At 36.2% G+C, this 24,181-nt stretch overlaps 1 protein-coding gene across 2 annotated transcripts in view; it reads right to left on the minus strand.

Annotated features, from left to right (window-relative positions):
- The window catches only part of l(2)37Cb (DEAH-box helicase 16 lethal (2) 37Cb), a 252,537-nt gene that overhangs the window by 97,252 nt on the left and 131,104 nt on the right, over positions 1-24,181 (minus strand). For both annotated transcript variants that reach the window (XM_090373774.1, XM_090373775.1), the window contains exons 3-5: positions 23,297-23,437; positions 11,859-11,935; positions 3,914-4,085 (exon numbers count right to left, since the gene is read on the minus strand). In XM_090373774.1, the coding sequence (XP_090229900.1) occupies positions 3,914-4,085; positions 11,859-11,935; positions 23,297-23,437 (390 nt within the window). The remainder of the gene's footprint in view (positions 1-3,913; positions 4,086-11,858; positions 11,936-23,296; positions 23,438-24,181) is intronic.

Consider the following 24,181-nt stretch of genomic DNA (forward strand, 5'->3'; position numbering starts at 1 on the left):
GTAGCTCATGGTGTCTTGTCAATGATATACAGAAATTTTGCTAGCAAGGATAAGGAACTGAGTGTCCCCTTGTATAAGGCAATGGTCAAGCCACACCTTGAGTACTGTATACAGGTCTGGTGGCCTCATTTTAGGAAAGATGTAGAGCTGCTGGAATGAGTACAGAGAAGGGCGATGAGATTGGTGATGGGAACAAAGGGTTGGTGTCAACAAGAAAGGCTTAAGTTCTGCAAATTGCAGCTTCTGGAGACTAGGCACCTCCAAGGTGATCTAATTGAGGTGTATAAGGCCTTGAATGGATTGAGCAAGCTCAATGCTAATGGGATTCTTCCTCTTGCTCAGATTACTCACTTGAGGAGGCATAAATTCAAATTGAGGAAAAACAATTGTAGAAACAGCACAGTACTTATTTATCATCATGGAATCCATTACTATAGGCCCATTTACCTACAATTGTAGAATAGATGTGCGGAAATTTGCCTTTAGCTGCCGGGTGGTTGATAGTTGGAACAAACTTCCATCTGTTGTAGTGGAGGTCAATAACTTAAATAAGTTCAAGCAGAACTAGAAAAATATTTGGAGTGAATGGATCTGTGAAATGGGAAGAGTGGTTTTTTTTTTTTTTTTTTTTTGGCTGATGCTATATAAGCTTGCTTTCTTGCATCATATGCCCCTACTAATGCTAATGCTAACATGAATTCATTACCTTATAGTGAAATGCAATGTAATAAATTTTAAACTTTCACACATATTGTCACTGCACCAGGAACTTTAGTGCCACACCTCATTTGAGTGTGCGGCAATAAGGTTCTTGGACTGGTGCAACAAAAAGAACATAAAGTTAAGGAGCTCAAATTTGCTTTTAATTTTATTTAAGTAATCTCCACCTGACTGAACACAGTTATTACACTATTCTTAAAGTTTCTGCAAGGAGTCAGCAAAGGTGTCCAAAGAGGTTATATTCAATTCAGCAGTTACACTTTTCTTTATGTCCTCAATATCCTGAAATCTCTTTCCTTTGAGGACAGTTTTCACTTTGGGAAAAAGGAAGTAGTAGGGTGGATGGTTAATATTTACAATGTCATGTTTCATCAGAAATGTTGAACATGCATGGAATGGGTGGGGTACTGTCATGCGACAAGTACCAGCTAACTTTCTCTAGAAATTGTAGCCTCACCCAGGAAATGCACTCCAGTACTCTTTGAAACACCTGTATGGTTATGCAAGCGAAGGAAGATTACGAGAAATCTTTGGCAAAGGATGCTAAGAAAAACAGCAAGGATTTCTTTACTTATATAAACTCTAGAAGGAAAGGGATGAATCAGGTTGGTCCACTTGATATCAATGATTCGACTGTTGATACTGCTACTCAGATAGCTGACAAATTGAATGAGTATTTTGAATCTACATTCACACATGAGGAATTCTGTAGGGAAGTGGAGGACAGAAGCTTATTAAACTCTAACAGGATGCTAAATGATTTTGTAATAACTGAGAGCAAAGTGGAAGGGAAATTGTTGAAGTTAAACATATGAAAGGCACCTGGGATGGGATCTATCCAGTTATATTAAAGGAGTCGGCAAAGGAACTAAGAAAACCTTAGCCATAATTATGAGTTCATCCTTGGACTCAGGGTAAGTCCCCATGGATTGGAGATGTGCAAATGCATCCCCAATTCACAAAGGGGAATCAAAGGGTGACATGAGTAATTACAGACCAGTTAGTTTAACTTCTGTTCCGGGTAAAATAATGGAGGCACTGGTTAAAGATGCATTGCAGGATCATCTAAACAAAACTGTGGTATTAATTCACACACGGCATGGGTTTGTTAAGGGAAGTCTTGTCTGACCAATTTGATTGCATACTATGACGTGGCCACAAAGGAACTGGATGAAAAAAATAATTTTGATATCATATATTTGGATTTCAGGAAAGCTTTTGATACTGTTGTGCATGGAAGACTATTGTATAAATTGGAGCAGTATGGCATTAAGAGCAAGTTGCTACAATGGATAAAGGGATGGTTGAATGGGAGAAGACAGAGTGGTAATCACCGGATACTGCCCTTCCGTGGACTAATGTTATTAGTGGAGTCCTCCAGGGTTCGGTGTTGGGCCCATTGTTGTTTTGTATATTTATTGATGATATTGATGAAGGTTTATCAGGCTTAATGTCCAAGTTTGCAGATGACAAAGGTTGGCAGGGTTGTTAATGACAGTATGTTACTAAAACAGGATCTAGAAAGGTTGGGCAGATGGGCTAAGAAGTGGCAACTGAAGTTTAACATTGACAAATGCAAAGTACCATATATGGGTAGCATTAACTCCAGAGAAATGTACCAACTGTGTGGTACTACACTCAGGGTGGTAGAGAATGAAAAAGACCTGGGAGTGTTTGTGCAGTCAGATATGAAGTTTTCTGAGCAGTGCAGACAGGCTGCCATGGGGTCTTGTCAATGATATATAGGAATTTTGCTAGTAGGGAAAAGGAAGTGATTATCCCTTTATATAAGGCAATGGTCAGGCCTCCCTTGAGGCCACCGCTTACAGGTCTGGAGGCCACATTTTAGGAAGAATGTAGAGTTGGTATAACGAGTACAGAGAAGGGCAACTAAATTGGTGAGGGGAACAAAGGGGTCCTCTTACCAAGGAAGGCTGAAGTTCTGCAAATTGCAGCATCTAGAGACTAGGCATCTGTGGGGTGATCTGATTGAGGTGTATAAGGCCTTGAATGGTTTGAGCAGGCTCAGTGCTGATAGGATTCTTCCTCTTGCTCAGATTACGAGCCTGAGGGGGCATAAATTCAAATTAAGGAAAGACAGTTGTAGAATAGATGTGTAGAAATTTGCCTTTAGACAGCGGGTAGTTGATTGCTGGAACAAACTTCCATGTGTCATTGTGGAAGTTGATAACTTAAATAAATTCAAGTAGAATAACTGGACAAACTTTTAGAACGAATGGATGGGTGAAATGGGACTTTTTTTTTTTTTTTTTTTTTTTTTTTTTTTGGCTGATACTGTATAAGCTTGCTTTCTTGCATCGTATACCTCTACTAATGATAATGTTAATGTAGACCTTAGCATCGACTCTTTTCCCTTCAGTACAAATTCCTTGTGGATCACAACCTGTTTGTTGAAAAATGCGACCAACATTGTCTCGATCCTGGATTTCTGTAAACAAAACCTTTTGGGCCTTAGTGATGATTTTGAAGTCCACTGCATGCTCTGATGCTTTGTCTCTGGGTCATACTGAACACTCTTCTCCAGTGACAATACAATTGAGGAATTTAGGATTGCCTTGACAATTCTGTATGAAGTCTTTGCATGATTAGATTATTCATTGCTACTGCTCATCCACGAGTTTGTACAGCATAAATTTTGCACAGACCTTTCTTTTCCCTAAATCTTCATGCAGAATTTGATGAATCATCTCCTTATTCATATCTAACTCACCAGCTGTCATTCCCAAGGTCAAATTATGATCTCTTGGCCCAATATTCCAAAATTTTGCAACTCTGTCCTCATTTCGAGAGTTGACGGACACCCACTTCTTGGGGCATTGTGAACATCCTCATATCTATCTCTGAACTGCTTATACACTGGTACAAGGAGTTGTTTTTACCAGTTCATACATTTTTGTTGCAGACTTTCCCAGTTTAAAGCAAAATTTAATATTCATTTGTTGCTCTATTGAAAAATATTGACAAGAATATTAACGCTACTAACAAAACTGGTTGTTACTTGCCACCTGATTGAGGTCTTTGATTTTTAACATTCTAAATTTTTTAATAAAAAAATTTCAATAAAGATGGCAGTAGTAAAATAGATCTGAATCTTTGATACATTTACATTAGATTGAATATTACATAACTAACTGAGAAAGACATGAGTAAATTCAATTGAAAATATTATTACCTTTTTATCTGACTTCTCTACAATATTTCGAGTATGCACTTTGTCCTTTTTCTTTAATCTTTTAGCAAATTCATCTCTTTCTTTCAGATCCTGAAGTCTTTCTTGTTCAATGTCATAGTCACTGTCAGAATCTGGCTCCTGTTTTACAGTAACTTTTTTTGGTTTTATAGTCCTGCAGATAAGAGAATATCTTTAAAAACCACATTTATAAATAAATTTTTGCTTTATAATCCATTATAGAGCTATAAAAGTTTATAATGGCTAAATATGCTTTATGTATATAAAATAAACTACAAGAGTTTATAATGATTTGATATTCTATATGTACAAAAAAGAAGCTAGAAGAAGAGTTTATAATGACTAGATATTTTTTTATGTATATACAAGAGGTATCTGTAAATTAGGGTGTAAGCAGGTTTAATAGAAGATAGATGCATAATTAAGCCTGTTTATATTTATATAATGATATAAATTTTGCAACCAAGATAATTGAAGTCAAAAGGTTTTAGATGTATAATCTTCAAGTGTCTTCAAGTGGCTGTATTATAAACTAAGGAAGGACAGGGGAAAGAGCAAGTTAGCATGCAAATTTATCAAAGTAGGAAGATTCTTTGTACCCTCAATAATATCTGGCAGGACAACAATATCTCCCTTAAAACAAAAAAACATATCAGACAGTCGTTAGTGGAATTGGTACTTTGCTACAGATGTGAAGTGTGGACACTGAAAGAGGGTGACAAAAAGAAGCTTAGGGCCCTAAAGATGGACTACCTTCATTGAAGTGCTAGAGTTTCCAAGGCTGAGAGAGTTGTGAACTAGGAAATTAGAAGGCGTTTGCATGTAGATATTATAGAACAAATTGAAAATAGGAGGCTGAGATGGTTTGGACATCTACACATGAATGAAGAGAGATGGCCTAAAATTTTATGAGTGAATACCTCAAGGGAAGAGAAGACGAGGATGCTCTAGAAAATCATGGAAGGAGGGTGCAATGTCAGCTATGAGAGAGAGAGAGAGAAAAATTTGAAAGTTGAAGATGCCCAAGTCTGGCAACTTTTGAAAATGGGAACGACAAAGCAATGATCTGTCGTATAAAGTCGAACATAGATATAAATTTTGCATCATTTTTTAAATAGCATTTACTAATTATAAACTCTGTACTATATTAATACAAATTTAAACAATTTATAGCCAAATCTTGCATTAATAATAAAATTTCAGTGAATAAAATTTTACAGAATGAAATTATAAAGCCTCATGACAGTACAGTTTCAAGTGAAAAGCAACTTCTCAATTGTCACCTTAGCCCACTGGAGTTATTCCTTATTCACAGTAATAATCAACAACTTACTTTTAAATTTCCTTGCATTAAATCCAACAATTCAGTTTGCATTTTGTAAAATATTTTGCGCTTTGTAAATGGATAGCTCTATCTGTTAAGAATAAAAAACAAAAATAAGCATATATAATAAGCTCCAGTGCAGACTGGTATGCATTACTCTGTTTTCACAGACTGGTATGAGAGTAAGCTGAATCAATTTGTTACTGTGTAAAAACTGCTAAAACAATTTTTTTTTTTTGCAGAATAAGAGAAGGTGGCATTTTCCAGGCTCTAAATTCCTATGGCATAGAAGATTTTTTGAACTTTTACACACTCTTTAAAACCTATTAAGACAGTCTGAGAACAAGGAATCCAAATCTTCTTCTTATACTAGAAAGAAATGTACAGTATATGTAATATGTGGTTCATATCATTAAAAAAAAAAAACCTATAGCCTCACATTTTCTTAATTTTCCTGCATGAACTGAGGGGGGAAAGGGGCTACAGGAATTAATGGAAATTTACTCCCACTGTAAAGCAATTAGGAAGCAACTTTTAGGCTTCTCCCTGTACTGCTGATGATTAAATGCCACCTTGCTAAACTGAGATCAATAAATAAAAAAATAAATTCTTTATTGCTGATAAGTACAGAATTTGTACTAGAGACAATAATACTCATCATGGCGACATGGCCAGGAGTTTTACATTATAAATGAGATTAATTGGCAAAAAAAAAAAAATTTTACCGTTACATGGATATTATTAGTTACACAAAATTAAACATGTAAAAATGAAATTATAATAATGAAAATGAGGACTGACGTCATAGGGAGGAAATTATCCCAGTTCCACAGATGTAATCCACTCGAGGAGCTGTAATCCACTGAAGGTCAACTCCAAGACGGAGCAGTGCCTGAATTTTGGGGAGTGCCTGGGCAGGCAGGAACCGACTACAGTTTCAGCCGGTTGTATTTGAGGGTTAGTGTGGGCTCTGACCTCAAGGATGGTGGAAGATTGTGCCACTGACAGAAATCCCAGATGTTTGGGGCGTTTATCACTCCTGTGTACATTTTTACTGAAGTCATTAAACGCCTGCTGTCAATTAACCTCGGGAGCCTGGGTACATTTAGCTGCTCAGCCATGTCAGTTGTTCTCAATTGAGGGGGTCAGCGATGCTTATTTGTGGCCCATTTCAGGGTCCAGTATTCACACGAGAACACCGGTTTTTGAAGTGAGGGTGACGCAGATGCCCAAATCTCAGCAGCATATAAAATAGCCGGATAAACAGTGGTTTGAAGATATCTGGTAGTGGTTGCAGCATCGTTGCAATGAAGTAAGTGTTGTTTCACTCTCCAGCATAGGGTGTTAAATCGTTTCCAGAGGTAGTCTGTGTGAATATTAAATTTCAGCTTCGGATCATCCTTTAATGATGATCGGCAGTTACCGCAAAAAAAAAAAAAAAAAAAGAAAAAGCAAGATGTCTATGACTTGTTTTGGCCACCCACAGATATTCCTTGTGTTTAACTTGCTTTTGACCAATACATATACCTTCATATACATGCCACTACTGCTACAATGGCAAATTGAAAAAAAAAAAAAAAAAAATCATTCACAATTGAGCAATGGTACAAATAATCAGACACTATGTAGAAAGATGCAAAAGTTGGATATTTTTCCCATAAATAACTGTTTTGCGGTTTAGGACCTAGTAAATAATATCTTGATGTCTTATTTAAGATAATATCTCATCTTAAATAAGACAATATCTTATCTTAAATAAGACATCAAGATTTGGTGAAATCTAAGTCTCTGACTAAGTTATCTGATTCTTGCTGAGAAATGTGAAAATTTACTTAGGCTTGTTTTGCTAAAATGTTGTACAACAATCATTTGGTTTGTCAGATGAGTCTTTTGTCTCTGAATTCTGTTCTAATTAATACGTTCTGAAAAATTGGTACGTCTTCACTATACAATTCTGGAGCAATACAGGATGGTATATTTCATGTTTAGCCTTCTTATACATTTGAGGAAATTTGCCTTTGGCCAGCGAGTGGTTAATTGCTGGAACAAACTTCCATCTGTCGTTGTGGAAGTTGATAGGTTGAATAAATTTAAGGAGGAATTGGACAGGCATTTGGAGGGAATGGTGTGATTTTTTTTTTTTTTTTTTTTTTATTTTGGCTGATGCTGCATAAGCTCATACACTTGCTTTCTTGCATTACATGCCACTACTGCTACTACTACTATTTCCACTATACAAATTGATTAGGGGCTTCTCTCCAACTTCAAGGAATTAAAAAAAAATAATAAAAATAAAGAATATATATATGGTTATCATGTATTCATCCTTTAATGATGATCGGCAGTTACCGCAAAAAAAAAAAAAAGAAAAAGCAAGGTGTCTATGACTTGTTTTGGCCACCCACAGATATTCCTTGTGTTTAACTTGCTTTTGACCAATACATATACCTTCATATACATTGTTCCAGAGCTCACAGTAAACAAACTTTCAGAATTTGGAAAGCACTTCAGAGCACTGACAGTAATAGTAACAGTAGTAGCCATATAGTGCAAGGAAGCCACAGGCTTTTGTACACAGACACAAAAAAAAACAAGCAGATAAAGAAAACACAAATTATATGTATCCCTCCTCCCCCCCACAGGTAGCTATATCCAGTTGACCTTTGAAATTATTCAAACTGTTAGCCTCAACTACCTTCAAGGGCAACTTGTTCCAGCAATCAATGACTTGCTGGCTAAAACAAAACTTCCTACAATCTAATCTAAACCTCAGGCTCTGTAATTTGAATTTATGATGACCCCTAGTTCTGGAATTCTTTATTAACAGTGAGAATTCCACTTTCATTCATTTTACTAATTCCACTCAAGGCCTTGTAAACCTCAGAGATGCCTGGTTTCCAAGCTCTGTTGCCCATATAATCAGAGTCTTTCCTCATACAATCATCCTTCCGTTGATATCAACATTTGAGTTGCCTGTCTTTGGACCCTTTCAAGAAGCTCAATGTCTTTTTTCAGATGAGGTCTCCATACTTAAACACAGTATTCCAAATGTGGTCTTACAATTGCCTTATACAGTGGGATTATGACCTCCCTACCTCTATAGGATAACGTTCAACAAATCATTAATAGGACACCATGGACAGCCAGACTATCCTGGCTGCTTGTTTACACTGTTCAGAAAACTTCATATCTGCCTGTATTGTAGCTCTCAGATCCCTTTATTCAGATCCTCCACTGTTTTTAATTCAACCCCACAAAGTGTATATTTTATTTATGGGTTGATATTCCCCAAGTGCATTTAGCAGCATTAAAACATAGCTGCCACTTCTCAGACCATCTTTGAAGTCTGTTCAAGTCATCCTGAAGGAGTGCTGCTTGGCACTGATCATTAATGACTGCCAATCTTGAAGTTATTTGCAAATTTTGACATCATGCCTTCTATCCCTTCATTGATGCCATTTATGATAATGAGAAATAACAGTGGTCCAAGAAACAATCCTTGAGGCACCCCACTCCCGATGTTACACTAATCTGAATATCCATTAATCACAACCCTCTGCCTTCTGACCTACAGCCACCCAACAATCCATCTTGAATCTTACCAGTAATCCCAACCTATTCAAGCTTATACAGTAACCACTCATGAGGGACCAATTCAAATGCTTTGCTAAAATCCAAATAAACTATGTTGATATCGTCCCTAAATCTAGCTCATGAGTAACTATGTCAAAATAGTCTACTAATTTAGTTAAGCATGATTTAACCTTAACAAAGCCATGTTGTGTGTCCTCAGAATGCCATACCTATCTAAATGTCAATGGATTGTACTCTTAATCATTGCCTCTAAGATTTTACCTACCACTGAAATCAGACTAACTGGTCTGTAGTTACCAACTTCACTCCTAGAGCCACTTTTACGTATTGGTGATACATTGGCACTTCTCCAATCCAAAGGAATCTCCCCTGAGTCCAAAGATGCCCTCATAATTAACCTCAATGGTTCTATACACTTCCTTGCACTCTCCCTCAAAACTACAGGGTATATGCGATCAACTCCGGAAGCCTTACTTGCCTTTATGCTCAAAAGTTTTTCGAATTCTAATAAACAATCGTTTGTAATTACAGCATCACTAATTTCATATGGCTCCACCTCACTCGCAGTCTCTTTTCAGCACAAAGGGTCTTTCATCGGTTAGACAAATGCAAAGTACCTGTTCAATTCATCTAATAGATTACTCAAAACAGCAACATACTTGTTTAGTTATTTACAGCAGACTCTCGATTTACCAGGATCGGATTAATCGGGACACTTCAAGACTACAAATTTGAAAAAAAAAAAAAAAAAAAAAAAACCAACCGGAAATCATAAAATTCAAGTAATAAATAGAATAGGTATAAACAGATGTTTGCAAGTCTTAAATAAGTGACAAGAAGCGGCGTTATAAGTCGTGATTGAGAGATTAATGTACCTATTAAAAAAAAAAAAAAAGAACAAATGTTTAGTTTGTTTTAGTGCATTGCACGGCAAAAAGACAAATTTTGTTTTGTTATTTATATCAGGGATGTCAAAATTTTTTTATAGTAAATATATATATTTTTTTGTTTAGAAATCGCGAAAATGATGGATAAAAGCAAAAGAGTTGTGCTTTCAATTGAACAAAAATGTGAAATTTTTCGAAAGTTTGAAAATGGTGCATCCGTTAAATCTTTAATGATCCATTATAACGTTGGTGACCAAACCATACACGACTTCATAAAAAAAAGGGAAGCATCGTATTGATTTCATTTTTTATCTATTGCCATATTTTTACGTAGGTTACTGAACATTTTTCGATATTTTTGGATTAACCGGGAAATCGATTATCTGGGATGTTTTTTTGCCATCTATCCCGGAAAATCGAGTCTACTGTATTTATATCCACAGATAGAAGAACTTTGGAAAGAGGTCATTCACATTAAAATATAAATCTGAATATAAAAATTTTAGTTATACAAAAAAAAAAAAAAAAAAAAAAAATTAAGATAAATGTACAGTCGGTCCTCGTATAACACGTGTTTGCATTACACGAATTCGATCATACACGATTTATAAATAGGGGAACGTTATCTTATATAACACGAACTGAATTCGCTTATACACGATTCGCCTTTGTGTTTACAAGAAAATGGCAGTCGAACGCGGAATCACCCCAAATGAACGCAACACAATAGGAATAAAGAAGATTCTGAAAATGTATTTATGTGTTTTATATCAGTGAAGGGGAAACACATTTCACCATAATAACGTAAAAACCAACACAATTCCAGCTATCGATATAATCGCAAATTCAATTAGATGGAGTTTACTACCAGTTTACAACAGGTTCCACTAGCAGAAACGCAACTGGAAATTGTTTTTATTGTTTTATGGTAGTAACCTCCAAAAATGTGCTTTAGTAAAATGCGAGGTGTTAATTAATAGTGTATCTCGGCCTTTATGGTGTTATTTATTCAGTTGCTACACGCGCGCAGCTTTGTTTATGTGTATCAAGTGTGCCTCCTCATTTTGTAATTGTGCTTTATTCCCTAAAAATTAGTAAAATACTTAAAAGGTGTGAAAAGGAAGCGTCCTGGCTAAGACACTGCAGATTCAGAGAGAAAAAAAAAAAAGCAATATCGATAAACAGAGGCGGACTGGGTCAAAAATTCTTACCCGGGAAAATTTATAGTGGCCTCATACTACGGTTTATGGCCAAAATCACACCGGCCTCCGGCCCACCGTGGTTTCCCCCGTAAGGCTTATGGCCAGTCCGCTTCTGTCAATAGAGAAAAAATATGAAATTGTGAAACGCTTTGAGCGAAATGAAAGACCATGTGATATTGCACGTGCTACAGACCTAAATGAGGCAACGCGGAGAATTACAAAGAATGCAGAGAAAATAAAAACAACTTTCATAGCGGGAACAACTCAAAGTGTAATTAAAATCCATTAGATTAAGACACAAAGAACTGGAAGAGATGGAACGGCTGTCATCTCTTTGGATAGAAAATCAAACAAAAAGCAAGTTTGCTTACGATAGAAGCAAAAGCATTAGCAATATTTTATTACGACTTACGTATTATAATTACGTATTATAAAATACGTAAGTATTTTATTACGACTATTTTATTTAATATAAAAAATACTTTTTTAGTATTAAAAAATACTAAAAATACTTTATTATAATATAATATTATTTTTATTACGTATTTTAATCGTTATAAAATACTTACGTATTTTATAACGATTAAAATTACCCGATTATTTATTGTGTTTGGTAATGTTTTGGTTCCAAATGTGTGTTCAATCTTGGGTGGTCGGCACCTAACCCTACTTTTCCCATAGGGTCTGTTGTTTATATTGCACGATTTTGCATTGCACGAGGATTTCTAGGAACGCAACTATCGTGCTATACGAGGACAGACTGTACTTTTTCCTCATATGCTGCTTCTCACAGTATATGAACTACATTGGGAACTAATAAACAGCAGGTTTGCTCAGTTTATTTCTAGTATAAATAATTTAATTCATATCACCTCTCATTATTCTTTTATGTAACTGAATAAATAAAACTATATGCATACCTTTCTACTTCATCTTCACTACTGGATGCTGTTCTCTTTCTGAGATGCTTGTGTTTTTTCTTATCCAAACGAGGTTTCTATTATATATAAAACAGTTAGCAAGTTAAACCCAAGTTTTAGCAATATTAAAATCAAAGATTTAACTTTACAAGTTATTAATGATGTCCAATAAAACTTGAGGAAAACAGTATAATCATATATGTCGGCTTATACAACTTATAAAGGACTCTACTAAACTAACAGACTAATAATAGACTACTACCAATAATATATAAAAAACTATACTTTCAACCAGTTAAATAAGAATGCATATGCTTGTTAATGCAATACTATCTTATTCTTTCTCTCTCTCTCTCTCTCTCTCTCTCTCTCTCTCTCTCGTATTATATAATTATAACCACAAAAAAAAAAAAAAAAAAAAAGATAAAATTTTTATAATTACATGTGCTTAATATCTTAAGTTTACCAGCATAAGAAGTGAGAGATATATAGTAATGTAACTTGGAAATGTGAAAAAAGAAAGAAGGTATTAACTGGGAAAAATTCAGTTACAAAACAATTATTCCAACAGAAACAAAATCTTAATTACAATAATTACTGAAAAATTTTGTTGCATGTTATTCATAAACAATAGCAAAAATATATGATTACAAAATTAGTTTTTACTTAACTCAAAAGTCATGGAGCCCAAAATGATGTAGTAAAAATGGTGCAGATCACCTGACAGACAGATGCCAAACTTTCTCTTAAATTTTTAAAAATGTTTTGGGGTTTTTTGAATTCTGTTTAAACAGGACCAATATTTCATCTTTTCTTAATGGATTGCAATACTTATTGTATGTACTTTTTAAGTTTTAATAAAAAATTTAAAATTTTAAAACATACTATGTGTTTTATACCATTTATTTAAAAAAAAAATAAAAAAAAAATATATATATATATATATTAATTCTGCTCATAGATGCAAAAAGATGGAAATTTGTGCTTATTATGCATAAATATTGTTAAAAAAATTTCAAAAACATATATATACCACTGGGATTCGTATAATTGTCTTTACTCTGTGAAAACAATAAACTGTAGAAATTTATTGAACTAGTTGGAGAAGGAAAAACAAGTAACTTGAAACTTCAAACAGAGAGCACTGGCATATGTCTAGTATCAATATCACTATCCTTCAAGCAAAAAGCCAAATAATTGAAAAGACAGTGGCAGGTAACCTGACAGGCATTTTGTCTATGAAAACTATAAAAAAGCCACTTTAGAAACTCTTTCTGTAAAAGTTTGACTAAATTTAAGAAGGTAGCAAAATTTTCAGATCTTTAATCATTCATTAATAGTTATGAACACCGGGTTACCTGCCAGTACTACTGGGTTAAAGCTAATGCCTTTTCTTATTCTTTATACTTATCTTAAATCAACATACAGAATATTTTTGGGATCAGTGGCAAACTAAACACTCCAATTACAGTAACAATTCATATTTACAGAATGCAACAATTTTTTACAAGAGGCCTGTATATGTTTTATAGCAGGTGAATCAAACTGAATCTTATGAAACTCTGCAAGTGAAAAGGAACCACAGTCTAAGTAACTTTAGTAAATAACTACGACAATTAAACAAATGAAAAATTTAAATTATGCATGCATTTTAGGAACACACACACACACACACTACATGAATTATTGTAAAGCAAAAATTGAACTATAACACTGTTAGTGCAATTGCAACATTGACACATAGTTTAATTTTTAAAACAAACCAAAGTTTGTACATTAGGCACCATTATAACATATCATATTGTGAAATCCTTCACAATGAGCTGCCCTCCTCTTACACAATTGCACTAACAATGTCATTGTTTGAGGTTTCCTGCTGTAAACTTTTATTAGTAAAGCAAAAAGTTAATATTTCTTTTTGTAGGTTTCCTTGTGCAATTACATATATAAATTTTCAAAGGTAAAGCATGCAAATTCCAAGTTCGATGTCATGTTCATTGTTGAGACTACTCCTAGTTTGTAATTTGAACTTTCAATGTAGTAAAGAAATTATCACAAATTTATGTGCATACAGAAATTTTTATCTTTAGTGTATAAAGATGCAGGCTTGTTTGGAATTGACAATCCTGAGAATTCTCAACAAAATGTATAGCAATGAACTCTATTTTTGGTTTATTTAATGTATTTTAATTATTTCCTTTTGAAGAAAATAAAGTAATTTTTTTTCAACTGTAACTTGAATTATGAGTGGCAATTAGAAAAGTTACCTACCCAGGTATGAAAGACACAAGGTTAGTTTTATATTTTCCAGTATAATCCTCCTTGACCTCAATGCAGCTACTCCATTTCATTTCTAAAGATACCTGTCTCAAAATGAAAGGTTCTTCCTGGGCCTCAATTAACAAGGAAAGCAGCTTTAAATTAATCACGGCATCCAAATCTATACTCTTACAAAGATGCAATCACAACATAACTTGTGAATCAGTAGTTTTAAAAAGCAACAGATTACCATGCAGAAGCCTTCCAAAGCAAAAGGCTCAAGCTAATGGGAGTGCTGTGGTTCAGGGGAGAACTGAGGGGGGCAGTTGCCCTCTGAATCACAGTCTTTTAAAATGCACTGTTTGCTTGATGTTTGCGGAGCAGTCGGGTACGGGACATGATACTGCCAAGGGGGATGTCTTTGTGTGTGCACGATGTAAGGAGTGCAAGGAAATCAGGCGACAACTCAGCGTTGTTATGGGCCTTTATGAGAGCTTGAAGGACAGGGTGGATGCCCTCGAAGGAAATAAATTGAGGGGCCCATCAAGCTCTCAGCTGCCCACATCAACGCCAGAGCTTGCACTTGGTCATCAGGCAACACAGAGGCAGCCCCCTAGGCAGAATGCGCTGGTCCCACAGGAACTAGTAGTTGTTGGTGACTCTATTGTCAGGGAAACAGGGAACATGCTTTGTAAAAAGGATAGGTGGAATAGGACCAGGGTATGTCTGCCAGGGGCAAAGGTTGATGACGTTGTAGAGCGGATATCATCTTTTAAGGGCACAAAAGGTGATATAGTTGTACACGTTGGCACTAATGATATTAAGAGTAGGAGACCGGCGGAATTACTTAGCAAGTACAGGTCACTGTTGAAAAAAAGCCGTGAATTAGGGTTGAATTTGAAAGTGTCTGCAATTCTGCCCAGACACGATAGGAGGGAGTATATGATGAGAGCCTTGTCGATCAATTCGGCCCTGGAGGGATTGTGCAAGGCTCAAGGGGTAGAATTTTTTTCAGCCTGGACTGTACTTGTTAACAGGAGAGATTGCTTCTACAGGGATGGGATACACTTAAATAGAAAGGGTGCAAGAATTTTTGCTGATGCTCTCGAGGCAGTGTTAGGTGGGTCGGAAAACTGCTAGTTGGGGTGGATACAAGGACTAATAGATTAACAGTAGCCACTGGCAGAGGTGGAAGTGATTCTTGCACTGCTTCTATTGAAATGAGCAGAAGCCTGAAAAACAAGATGCAGGATATTTCAGAGACTGCTGGGAGTCATTGCGGTACAAGTAAACACATGGGTTGTGTTAGGGTAGCTAAGAATAGAAACAGGTGCATGTATACCTGCGTGTACACCAATGCTAGGAGTTTGGTAAATAAATTTGATGAATTTGAGGTATTGCTCAAAACATCAAAGGCAGATATTGTTGGGATATCAGAGACGTGGTGTCACACAGATATAAGTAATGCGGAACTGGAATTTGGGGAATACAATGTGTATAGAAAGGATAGACAGGACAGGAGGGGAGGAGGGGTTATGCTATTAATTAAGAAACACAAAGTCCAAGGAGGTGAAGCCCGTCGACATCGATGGACAGGGCAGTGTCGAGTCAGTTTGGTGTGACATAAGCATAGGGAAATCAAAATTGAGAGTAGGAGTGTGCTATAGGCCTAATGACTCTGATGAGTATAATAAGATATTGTACAGGGAAATAGAGTGGGCCAGTAAATCAGAGAGTCTTATAATGGGGGATTTTAATTTCCCAGATATTGACTGGAATTTGTGGGTTGGTCACTCGCACACTAGCAAGGCTTTTGTGGATTTATTGGATGATTGTTTTCTACATCAGCATGTTCGTGAGGCAACAAGAGGGAGCAATACTCTTGATCTGATTATCAGTAGTGATTCTTCATGCATTAAGAATCTGCAGATAAATGAACCACTAGGTGGCAGTGATCACAGTGTGTTGAAGTGGGATTTACTCAAGGAGGTAAGTACCATCAGAGGTAAAGGGAAGGGTTTTTGTTTTCGTAAAGGTGACTATGATGGTCTGAGACAGTATTTAAATTCTATACAGTGGGACCAACTGATGATGTTACCAACAGCAAACTCAAAATGGGAAGCATTCAAGGAACTAATCTTGGAGGCTACCAGGCTTTACATACCAACTAAGAAATATTGTTCAAGGTTTAGGCCTAAATGGTTGTCAGATGAACTAATGAGACATGTGGCAGAGAAGAAAAATGCATGGGATACATACAAATTAATGGGTGACATGGAAGCCTATGATAGATATAAGTTGGTCTGTAACCAAGTCATAAAGGAGATTAGGCAGGCAAAGGCAGACTACCAAAAATCCTTGGCAAAGGATGCAAAGAAAAACAGAAAAGAGTTCTTTACCTATTTAAACTCGAGAAGGAAAGGGATGAATCAGATTGGTCCACTGGATATTGATGGTTCAACAGTTGAGGATCCTGCTCAGGTGGCTAACAATCTAAACGAGTACTTTGCATCTACATTCACGCATGAAGAGTTATTCAGGAAGGAGAATGATGTAGGTAAAGTAAACATTGGCAGTGAGCTGGATGATTTTGTAATAACTGAGAGGAAAGTGCAGGAGAGATTGTTGAGGATAAACATAAAAAAGGCACCTGGGGTGGATGGGATCTATCCAGTTATATTAAAGGAGGCAGCAAAGGAAGTAAGCAAACCCCTAGCCATAATTATGAGAGCTTCTTTGGACTCAGGGGAGGTACCCATAGACTGGAGATGTGCAAATGTAACCCCAATTCACAAAGGAGGATCAAAGGCTGACACAAGTAATTATAGACCTGTTAGTTTAACTTCTGTTCCAGGTAAATTAATGGAGGCACTGGTTAAAGATGCACTGCAGGATCATCTAGACAAGAATTCAGTTATAGCTCCGACGCAGCATGGTTTTGTTAAGGGCAGGTCTTGCCTGACCAATTTGATTGGATACTATGATGTGGTCACAAAAGAACTGGATGCAGGGAATAACTTTGATATTATATATTTGGATCTTAGAAAGGCTTTTGATACTGTTGCACATGGAAGACTGCTGCACAAATTGGAGCAGTGTGGCATTGGAGGCAAATTGCTGCTATGGATAAGGGGATGGTTGAGTGGCAGAAGACAGAGAGTGGTAATCAATGGACACTGCTCAATGTGGACTAATGTTATTAGTGGAGTTCCTCAGGGTTCAGTGTTGGGTCCGTTGTTGTTTTCGGTGTTTATGAATGATATTGATGATGGGATATCAAGTTTAATGTCCAAGTTTGCAGATGATACAAAGGTTGGCAGGGTTGTTAAGGACACTACTGACGCTATGCTGCTGCAACAGGATCTGGAAAGGTTGAGCAGATGGGCTGAGAGGTGGCAAATGAAGTTTAACATTGACAAATGTAAAGTACTACATATGGGAAACAGTAACCCCAGAGCAACGTATCAACTCTGCGGTACTACACTGACAGTGGTGGAGAATGAAAAGGACCTGGGGGTAATTGTGCAGGCAGATATGAAGTTCTCTGAGCAGTGCAGACGAGCTGCAAGAGTAGCTCATGGTGTCTTGTCAATGATATACAGGAATTTTTCTAGCAGGGATAAGGAGGTGATTATTCCCTTGTATAAGGCAATGGTTAGGCCACATCTTGAGTACTGTATACAGGTCTGGAGGCCTCATTTCAAGAAGGATGTAGAGCTGCTGGAACGGGTACAGAGAAGGGCAACAAGATTAGTGAATGGAACAAAGGGTTGCTCTTACGAAGAAAGGCTTAAGCTTTGCAAATTACAGAGTCTGGAGACTAGGCACCGGCGAGGTGATCTGATAGAGGTGTATAAGGCTTTGAATGGTTTGAGCATGCTCAATGCCAATGGGATTCTTCATCTTGCTCAGAATAATCACCTCAGAGGGCATAAATTCAAATTGAGGAAGGACGGATGTCGGATAGATGTGCGGAAATTTGCCTTTGGCCAACGGGTGGTTGGTTGGTGGAACCGACTTCCATCACTTGTTGTTGAAGTTGATAGCCTAAACAAATTTAAAGCTCAACTGGACAGGTATTTCGAACGAACGGAGGGGTGAAATGGGAGTGGGTTTTTTTTTTTTGGCTGATGCTGAATAAGCTTGCTTTCTTGCATCATATGCCTATGCTAATGCTAAATGCTAATGCTAAAGATTACTGCTTTTTATCAAATCACACAGTTTATGTAACATGAGAGCATAAACTTCACCAGACTGTAGCCTTCTGGGGGATGTATTCAGCAAGGAAAATCCTCTTTAAAAGGTTTTTATCTGAATTGTAAAAATTGGTTTCTATCTAACTTCTAAATATATTTCATTTGTCCTTCATTTCTGTTTTCTTAAAAATAAAATGAGATATTTCTAGTTAATTTTAAATAGGCAATTTCTGTTCAGATAATTTATAATTCTAACTGTTAAGTAGTTAGTTATGTAACACTGTTCGGAAATAGTCACTACTATATATATAGTAGTAATATATAACTGTTAAGAAGCAAAATAAGCAGAAAAAGGAATATAACAAAAGTTATTGTATGTCTAATGCTCCAAAACGCACAGTACAGCAGTAAAGGAAGCAAAAGGATATAAATAATGTGTGGTTTGTAAAATAGATAAAGTGTCTGTGAAAATGGAAATGAAAAGTACACACGGTGCCTGAACTAAGAGAAGTTTAAGGGATAGGCAAAAGTGGAAGTGAAGTAGTGGTTAAACAGGTGAAAGAATTTGAAAAACCTAGTACAAAAATAACTGGAACTGAGGAAGCAAAAAAATAAAAATAAATAACAAAGAAATAAATAAGTAAATAACACTATATTCAGATATGGGAGGGCAATTTTAACAAGGGGTTGAATCAGGGGATGGCAAATATGCAAAATCTGAATACAGTAGATGAAAATATGATACATAGTCAGGAAATTCATCAGGGGACTACTCCTGACCATGTATCAGGCACTGCGTTTCCAAACTTGTCTGTAGTATTAGAAAAAGTGGAGAAACAAATATGCGGCCTTTATCGTAATACTAATAGACAAGGTAGTCCCTAAGCAGTGTAAAAAAATAACTTTATTTTTACAAGGTTAAAAAATATTAACCTATAAAGTTATTAAAAAAAACTATTTTTTTTAATAACTTTATCAGATTTTGCATATTTGCCATCCCCTGATTCGACCTCTTGCTAAAATTGCCCTCCCATATCTGAATATAGTATTATTTACTTATTTATTTCTTTGCTTTTTATTTATTTTTTTGCTTCCTCAGTCCCAGTTCATTTTTGTACTAGGTTTTTCAAATCCTTTCACCTGTTTAACTACTACTTCACTTCCACTTTCGACAAACCCTTAAACATCTTAGTTCAGACACCGTGTGTACTTTTCATTTCCATAGACACTTTATCTATTTTACAAACCACACTATATATATAGTGGAGTTTTTAACCCATTATTCATTGTGTAGTCATTAAAGCAGTGACTAGTACACTGAGTACAGTCAGTCCTCGTATAGCACGATAGTTGCGTTCCTAGAAACCCTCGTGCAATGCAAAATCGTGCAATATAAACAACAGGCCCTATGGGAAAAATGGGGTTAGGTGCCGACCACCCAAGATTGAACACACATTTGTAACCAAACACAATAAATAATCGTAATAAAATACTTACGCATTTTATTACGACTATTACATAATAAAATATTGCTAATGCTTTTACTTCTATCGTAAGCAAACTTGTTTTTTGTTTGATTTTCTATCCAAACAGATGACAGGCGTTCCATCTCTTCCAATTCTTTGTGTCTTAATCTAATGAATTTTAATTACACTTTGAGTTGTTCCTGCTATGAAAGTTGTTTTATTTTCTCTGCATTCTTTCTAATTCTCGGTGTTGCCTCATTTAGGTCTGTAGCACGTGCAATATCACATGGTCTTTCATTTTGCTTAAAGCGTTTCACAATTTCATGTTTTTTCTCTATCGACAGAGGCGGACTGGCCATAAGCCTTACCGGGGAAACCCCGGTGGGCCGGGGGCCGGTGTGATTTTGGCCATAAACCATAGTATGAGGCCAGTATAAATTTTCCCGGGTAAGAATTTTTGACCCAGTCCGCCTCTGTTTATCGATATTGCTTTTCTTTTTCTCCCTGAATCTGCAGTATCTTCACCAGGACGCTTCCTTTTCACACCTTTTAAGTATTGTACTCATTTTTAGGGAATAAAGCACAATTACAAAACGAGGAGGCACGCTTGATACACATAAACAAAGCTGCGCGCGTGTAGCAACTGAATAAACAACACCGTAAAGGCAGAGATACACTATTAACACCTCACATTTTACTAAAGCACATTTCTAGGGATTACTACCATAAAAAAATAAAAACAATTTCCAGTTGCGTTTCTGCTAGTGGAATCTGTTATAAACTGATAGTAAACTCGATCTAATTGCATTTGCGATAATACCGATAGCTGGAATTTTACGTTATTATGGTGAAATGTGTTTCCCCTTCACTGATATAAAAAACAAATACATTTTCAGAATCTTCTCTTCATTCCTATCATGTTGCGTTTGGTTGGGGTGATTCTGCGTTCGACTGCCATTTCTTGTAAACACAAGGCGAATCGTGCATAAGCGAATTCGGTTCGTGTTATATAAGATATCGTTCCCCTATTTATAAATCGTGTATGATCGAATTCGTGTAGTGTAAACACGTGTTATACAAGGACTGACTGTATTTTGAAATCATAACTAGAACATTACAGAATGTGAATTTTTTTTTCACCTGGTCAATAATCCTGTAAGCATGGTAAAACTAAACAAGTTAGTTAATCTATGCAGTATGTTATATTTAGGTGCATTAGCAAATAGCAATAATTCAATAATGCATTTATACGTACATTCAGTGATGACTGAATTCTGACCACATACCTAATGTGTTTGGCAACCATTTGTGTGGACAACAGCCACCATTTGCCTAGGCATTGACTGCACTAGATGCCTGAAGATGTCCACAGGGATCTGCAGCTATGGTGCCAGCAGAGCTCTCTACAGTATCAGAACAGATGACGGTTGTGTGTCCATACACCTCATTTCCTGTTCCAAAACATCCCACAGGTGTTCAATTGGATTGAGGTTAGGCAAAATTGGAACCAATCAAGATGGGTGATAACCCATCTTGACTAGTTCCAAATTCACTGTGTTTCTCGAACTACTAGTGCACAGTGCAGGCCTGATGACACAGCACATTATCGTCTTGGAAGATCCCATTTCTGTCCAAGAAAAATGCAATGTGGTAGGATGCACACAGTTTCCTAAGAGCTGCCAGTAGACCTTACAAGTGAAACACTGGTCCACTTACCAACAGGTGGGTTTTAGTTCTTGTGAGCAAAATGTTCCCCATGTTATGCAACTACTACTACCTGCCTGGATAGTCAGCACCATGCATGCCATGGACTCATATTGCTAGCACCACACACAAAGGTGTCCATTGGCATGTTGCCCCAGGTATTTAGACCCATCCAACCAGCACACTCATTTCCAGTCCTCTCGATGATGATCAACAGTAAGGAGAGGGTGTCTCTTTGGTCATCTGCTGTGGAAAACCATATGTCTGAGTGTGCAGCACATTGTCATTTGGGATATTGTTCTTGTATTCCCCATAGTGCATCACAATGTCACTGTTACAGAGTGACCTGCTGCACATTTTGCTCACCACGAACACCCACCTTGCATACTCCTTTACAGTTTTGTCAGCAGGAGGTGGTTTCACCCATTCAACACCATTCTTTATACAACTAAACCACAGTGGGCTGTGAACAACCAACAAGATGTGCCATTTCCAATATGGAAGCACCAAACACACAAGCTCCCACAATCACATCCTTTTGACACTCTGTGATATCTTTACTATGTCCTGTAACTGCTAATTTATCATTTTCACTTGCATGACCAGATGCAAATTACCACTGCTCTAGTGTAAGAAGCTGCTTGGCTTTTTATATTGCAAGCTATGTGGCACAGTCCATTACAGAGGGGATTGGTCAAAATTAGGTGATCACTAAGTGCATGTGCAAACTGAAAACATTACATTTCTATGCATCCACCACACTGGCTATTCATTCCTCCCACCAGAGCATGATAACAAATATAATATTTAGCTACAATATGCAGTATATGGATAGCCTATATACTGCATATTGTAGCTTAATATATGGATGACATGTATGAAAAAATAAATAACTAAAAGATTTCTAATGGCCCAATTTCAATAAAATTTGGGAAGGTTAAGCAAATCACTCTAACTGAGTGAAATATAAAATTTCATGGAAATCCATTCATTAGAAGTCCAGTTATTACATGCAGATGGACAGACAAAAAAATAATTATTGCCAGATTTCTATTAGTCTGATTTTAATGAAATTTGGGAAAGCTTGACAAATCTTTTAAAGGGGCAAAATAGAAAATTTCATGAAAATCCATCCACTAAGAGCCAAGTTATTACATGCAGATAGACATATCAAAACCCCATTCATAATGTAGTTTTTTTTTTTAAACTTTCATGGCCTATGTAGTTGCATAAGCTGATTTTTTTATACTCTACATTTAGAAGTTTTTAACATGACTGTGAATGCATTTCTTTTTGAAAACCTTTTATTCTGGTTAAAATGAACAGAAATAGAATATTTAATCAAATCAATATTTTCTATTTGTATGTTTCTTATTATAGCTACAATAAAATTATCAGAGCTGATAATAGCTATAACATAGTTTCTGATGACATAAATCAATTAAAATATTAGAACACAAAATTGACTTTTCTGTACAATTTCTAGGAACTTTACATTTCAATTGCCTGATAGCTTATCATTTTTATTTAATTTGAAAGGAACTGTAGCTGACATGTAGGAGAATTTTATGCAAATGATTGGTTTTTCAGCTGACACAGGTTAAACACAGAGATTAATCTACTCCACCAAAATACCTTTCAAACAAAATTTTTCCATGTATTCTGAGCCTCTTTCTAGGTGACACTTCTGAAATTTTTGAGTGGCGTTACTTAGAAATAGGTTCAAAATTCTATTATATACATATACACACTCTAATAACACCAATTCACAGTGAATTAAGTGAAAATTTATAGGTAAGTAAAATGAGTTTACCTTTGCAGATGATAACTTTTCAATAGTGTCATCACTATCATCATCATCCAGTAATTTGTAACTTTGGTTTTTCTCGAGCATCTCCACAATTGCACGTTCATGTATCCTGGCAGGCTTCTCTTTTTTCTCAGCATGTGGTACCTGTGAAAGGGACAAATTACAAAGGTTGCTGAAATGAAGTATAGTAATACGAACAAGGAGAAACTGGTTTTAACTACACAGATACACTATACAAATGTCAACAGATACACTAATAAGTGCAGTGTAGCATGCAAAGCAGCATATGTGAAGTGTATGGCAGTTTATGTGGTGTACATTTGATACTTGTATTAGATGCACAGGATATACTTACCCAATTCAGCAAATGCTGTTATACAGTTTCTAAGGCAAGCAACAGTTTACAAGTGGAAAAAAAAATACAAGAAAATTTTTGATCCAGTACAGAACTGTCATGACCTGAACAAATATATTATGCCAATCAGAATGGAATCTGAATGGCACAATGTTTTTCCAGATACTTTATGCACAGTGGAATAGGCAAAACACAATGTAACGCTTTGAAAACTAGTGAAAGTGGTGAATAACAGTGTTGGTACACTGTCATTTACACCATAACACAATGTGCACAGCTTGCATTAATGGAAGGTGCACACAATGTGATTGCCCAAATTATACAAAGGGCTAAAAGAATGTACATATGGGTATCTTCTTGCAACTTATGTGCTATCAGCAGGGAGGGATGGGGGGGAGAGAGGGCTTCCTGAATAACTGTTACAAGAGATGAAAGGATGAATGTACATAGAGAGAGAGAGAGAGAGAGAGAGAGAGAGAGAGAGAGAGAGAGAGAGACGCTTCCTGAATAACTGTTACAAGCGATGAAAGGAA

Source organism: Mastigoproctus giganteus, chromosome 5 (genome assembly GCF_048544385.1).
Source record: "Mastigoproctus giganteus isolate SK-2022 chromosome 5, ASM4854438v1, whole genome shotgun sequence".
Lineage (NCBI taxonomy): Eukaryota > Metazoa > Arthropoda > Arachnida > Uropygi > Thelyphonidae > Mastigoproctus > Mastigoproctus giganteus.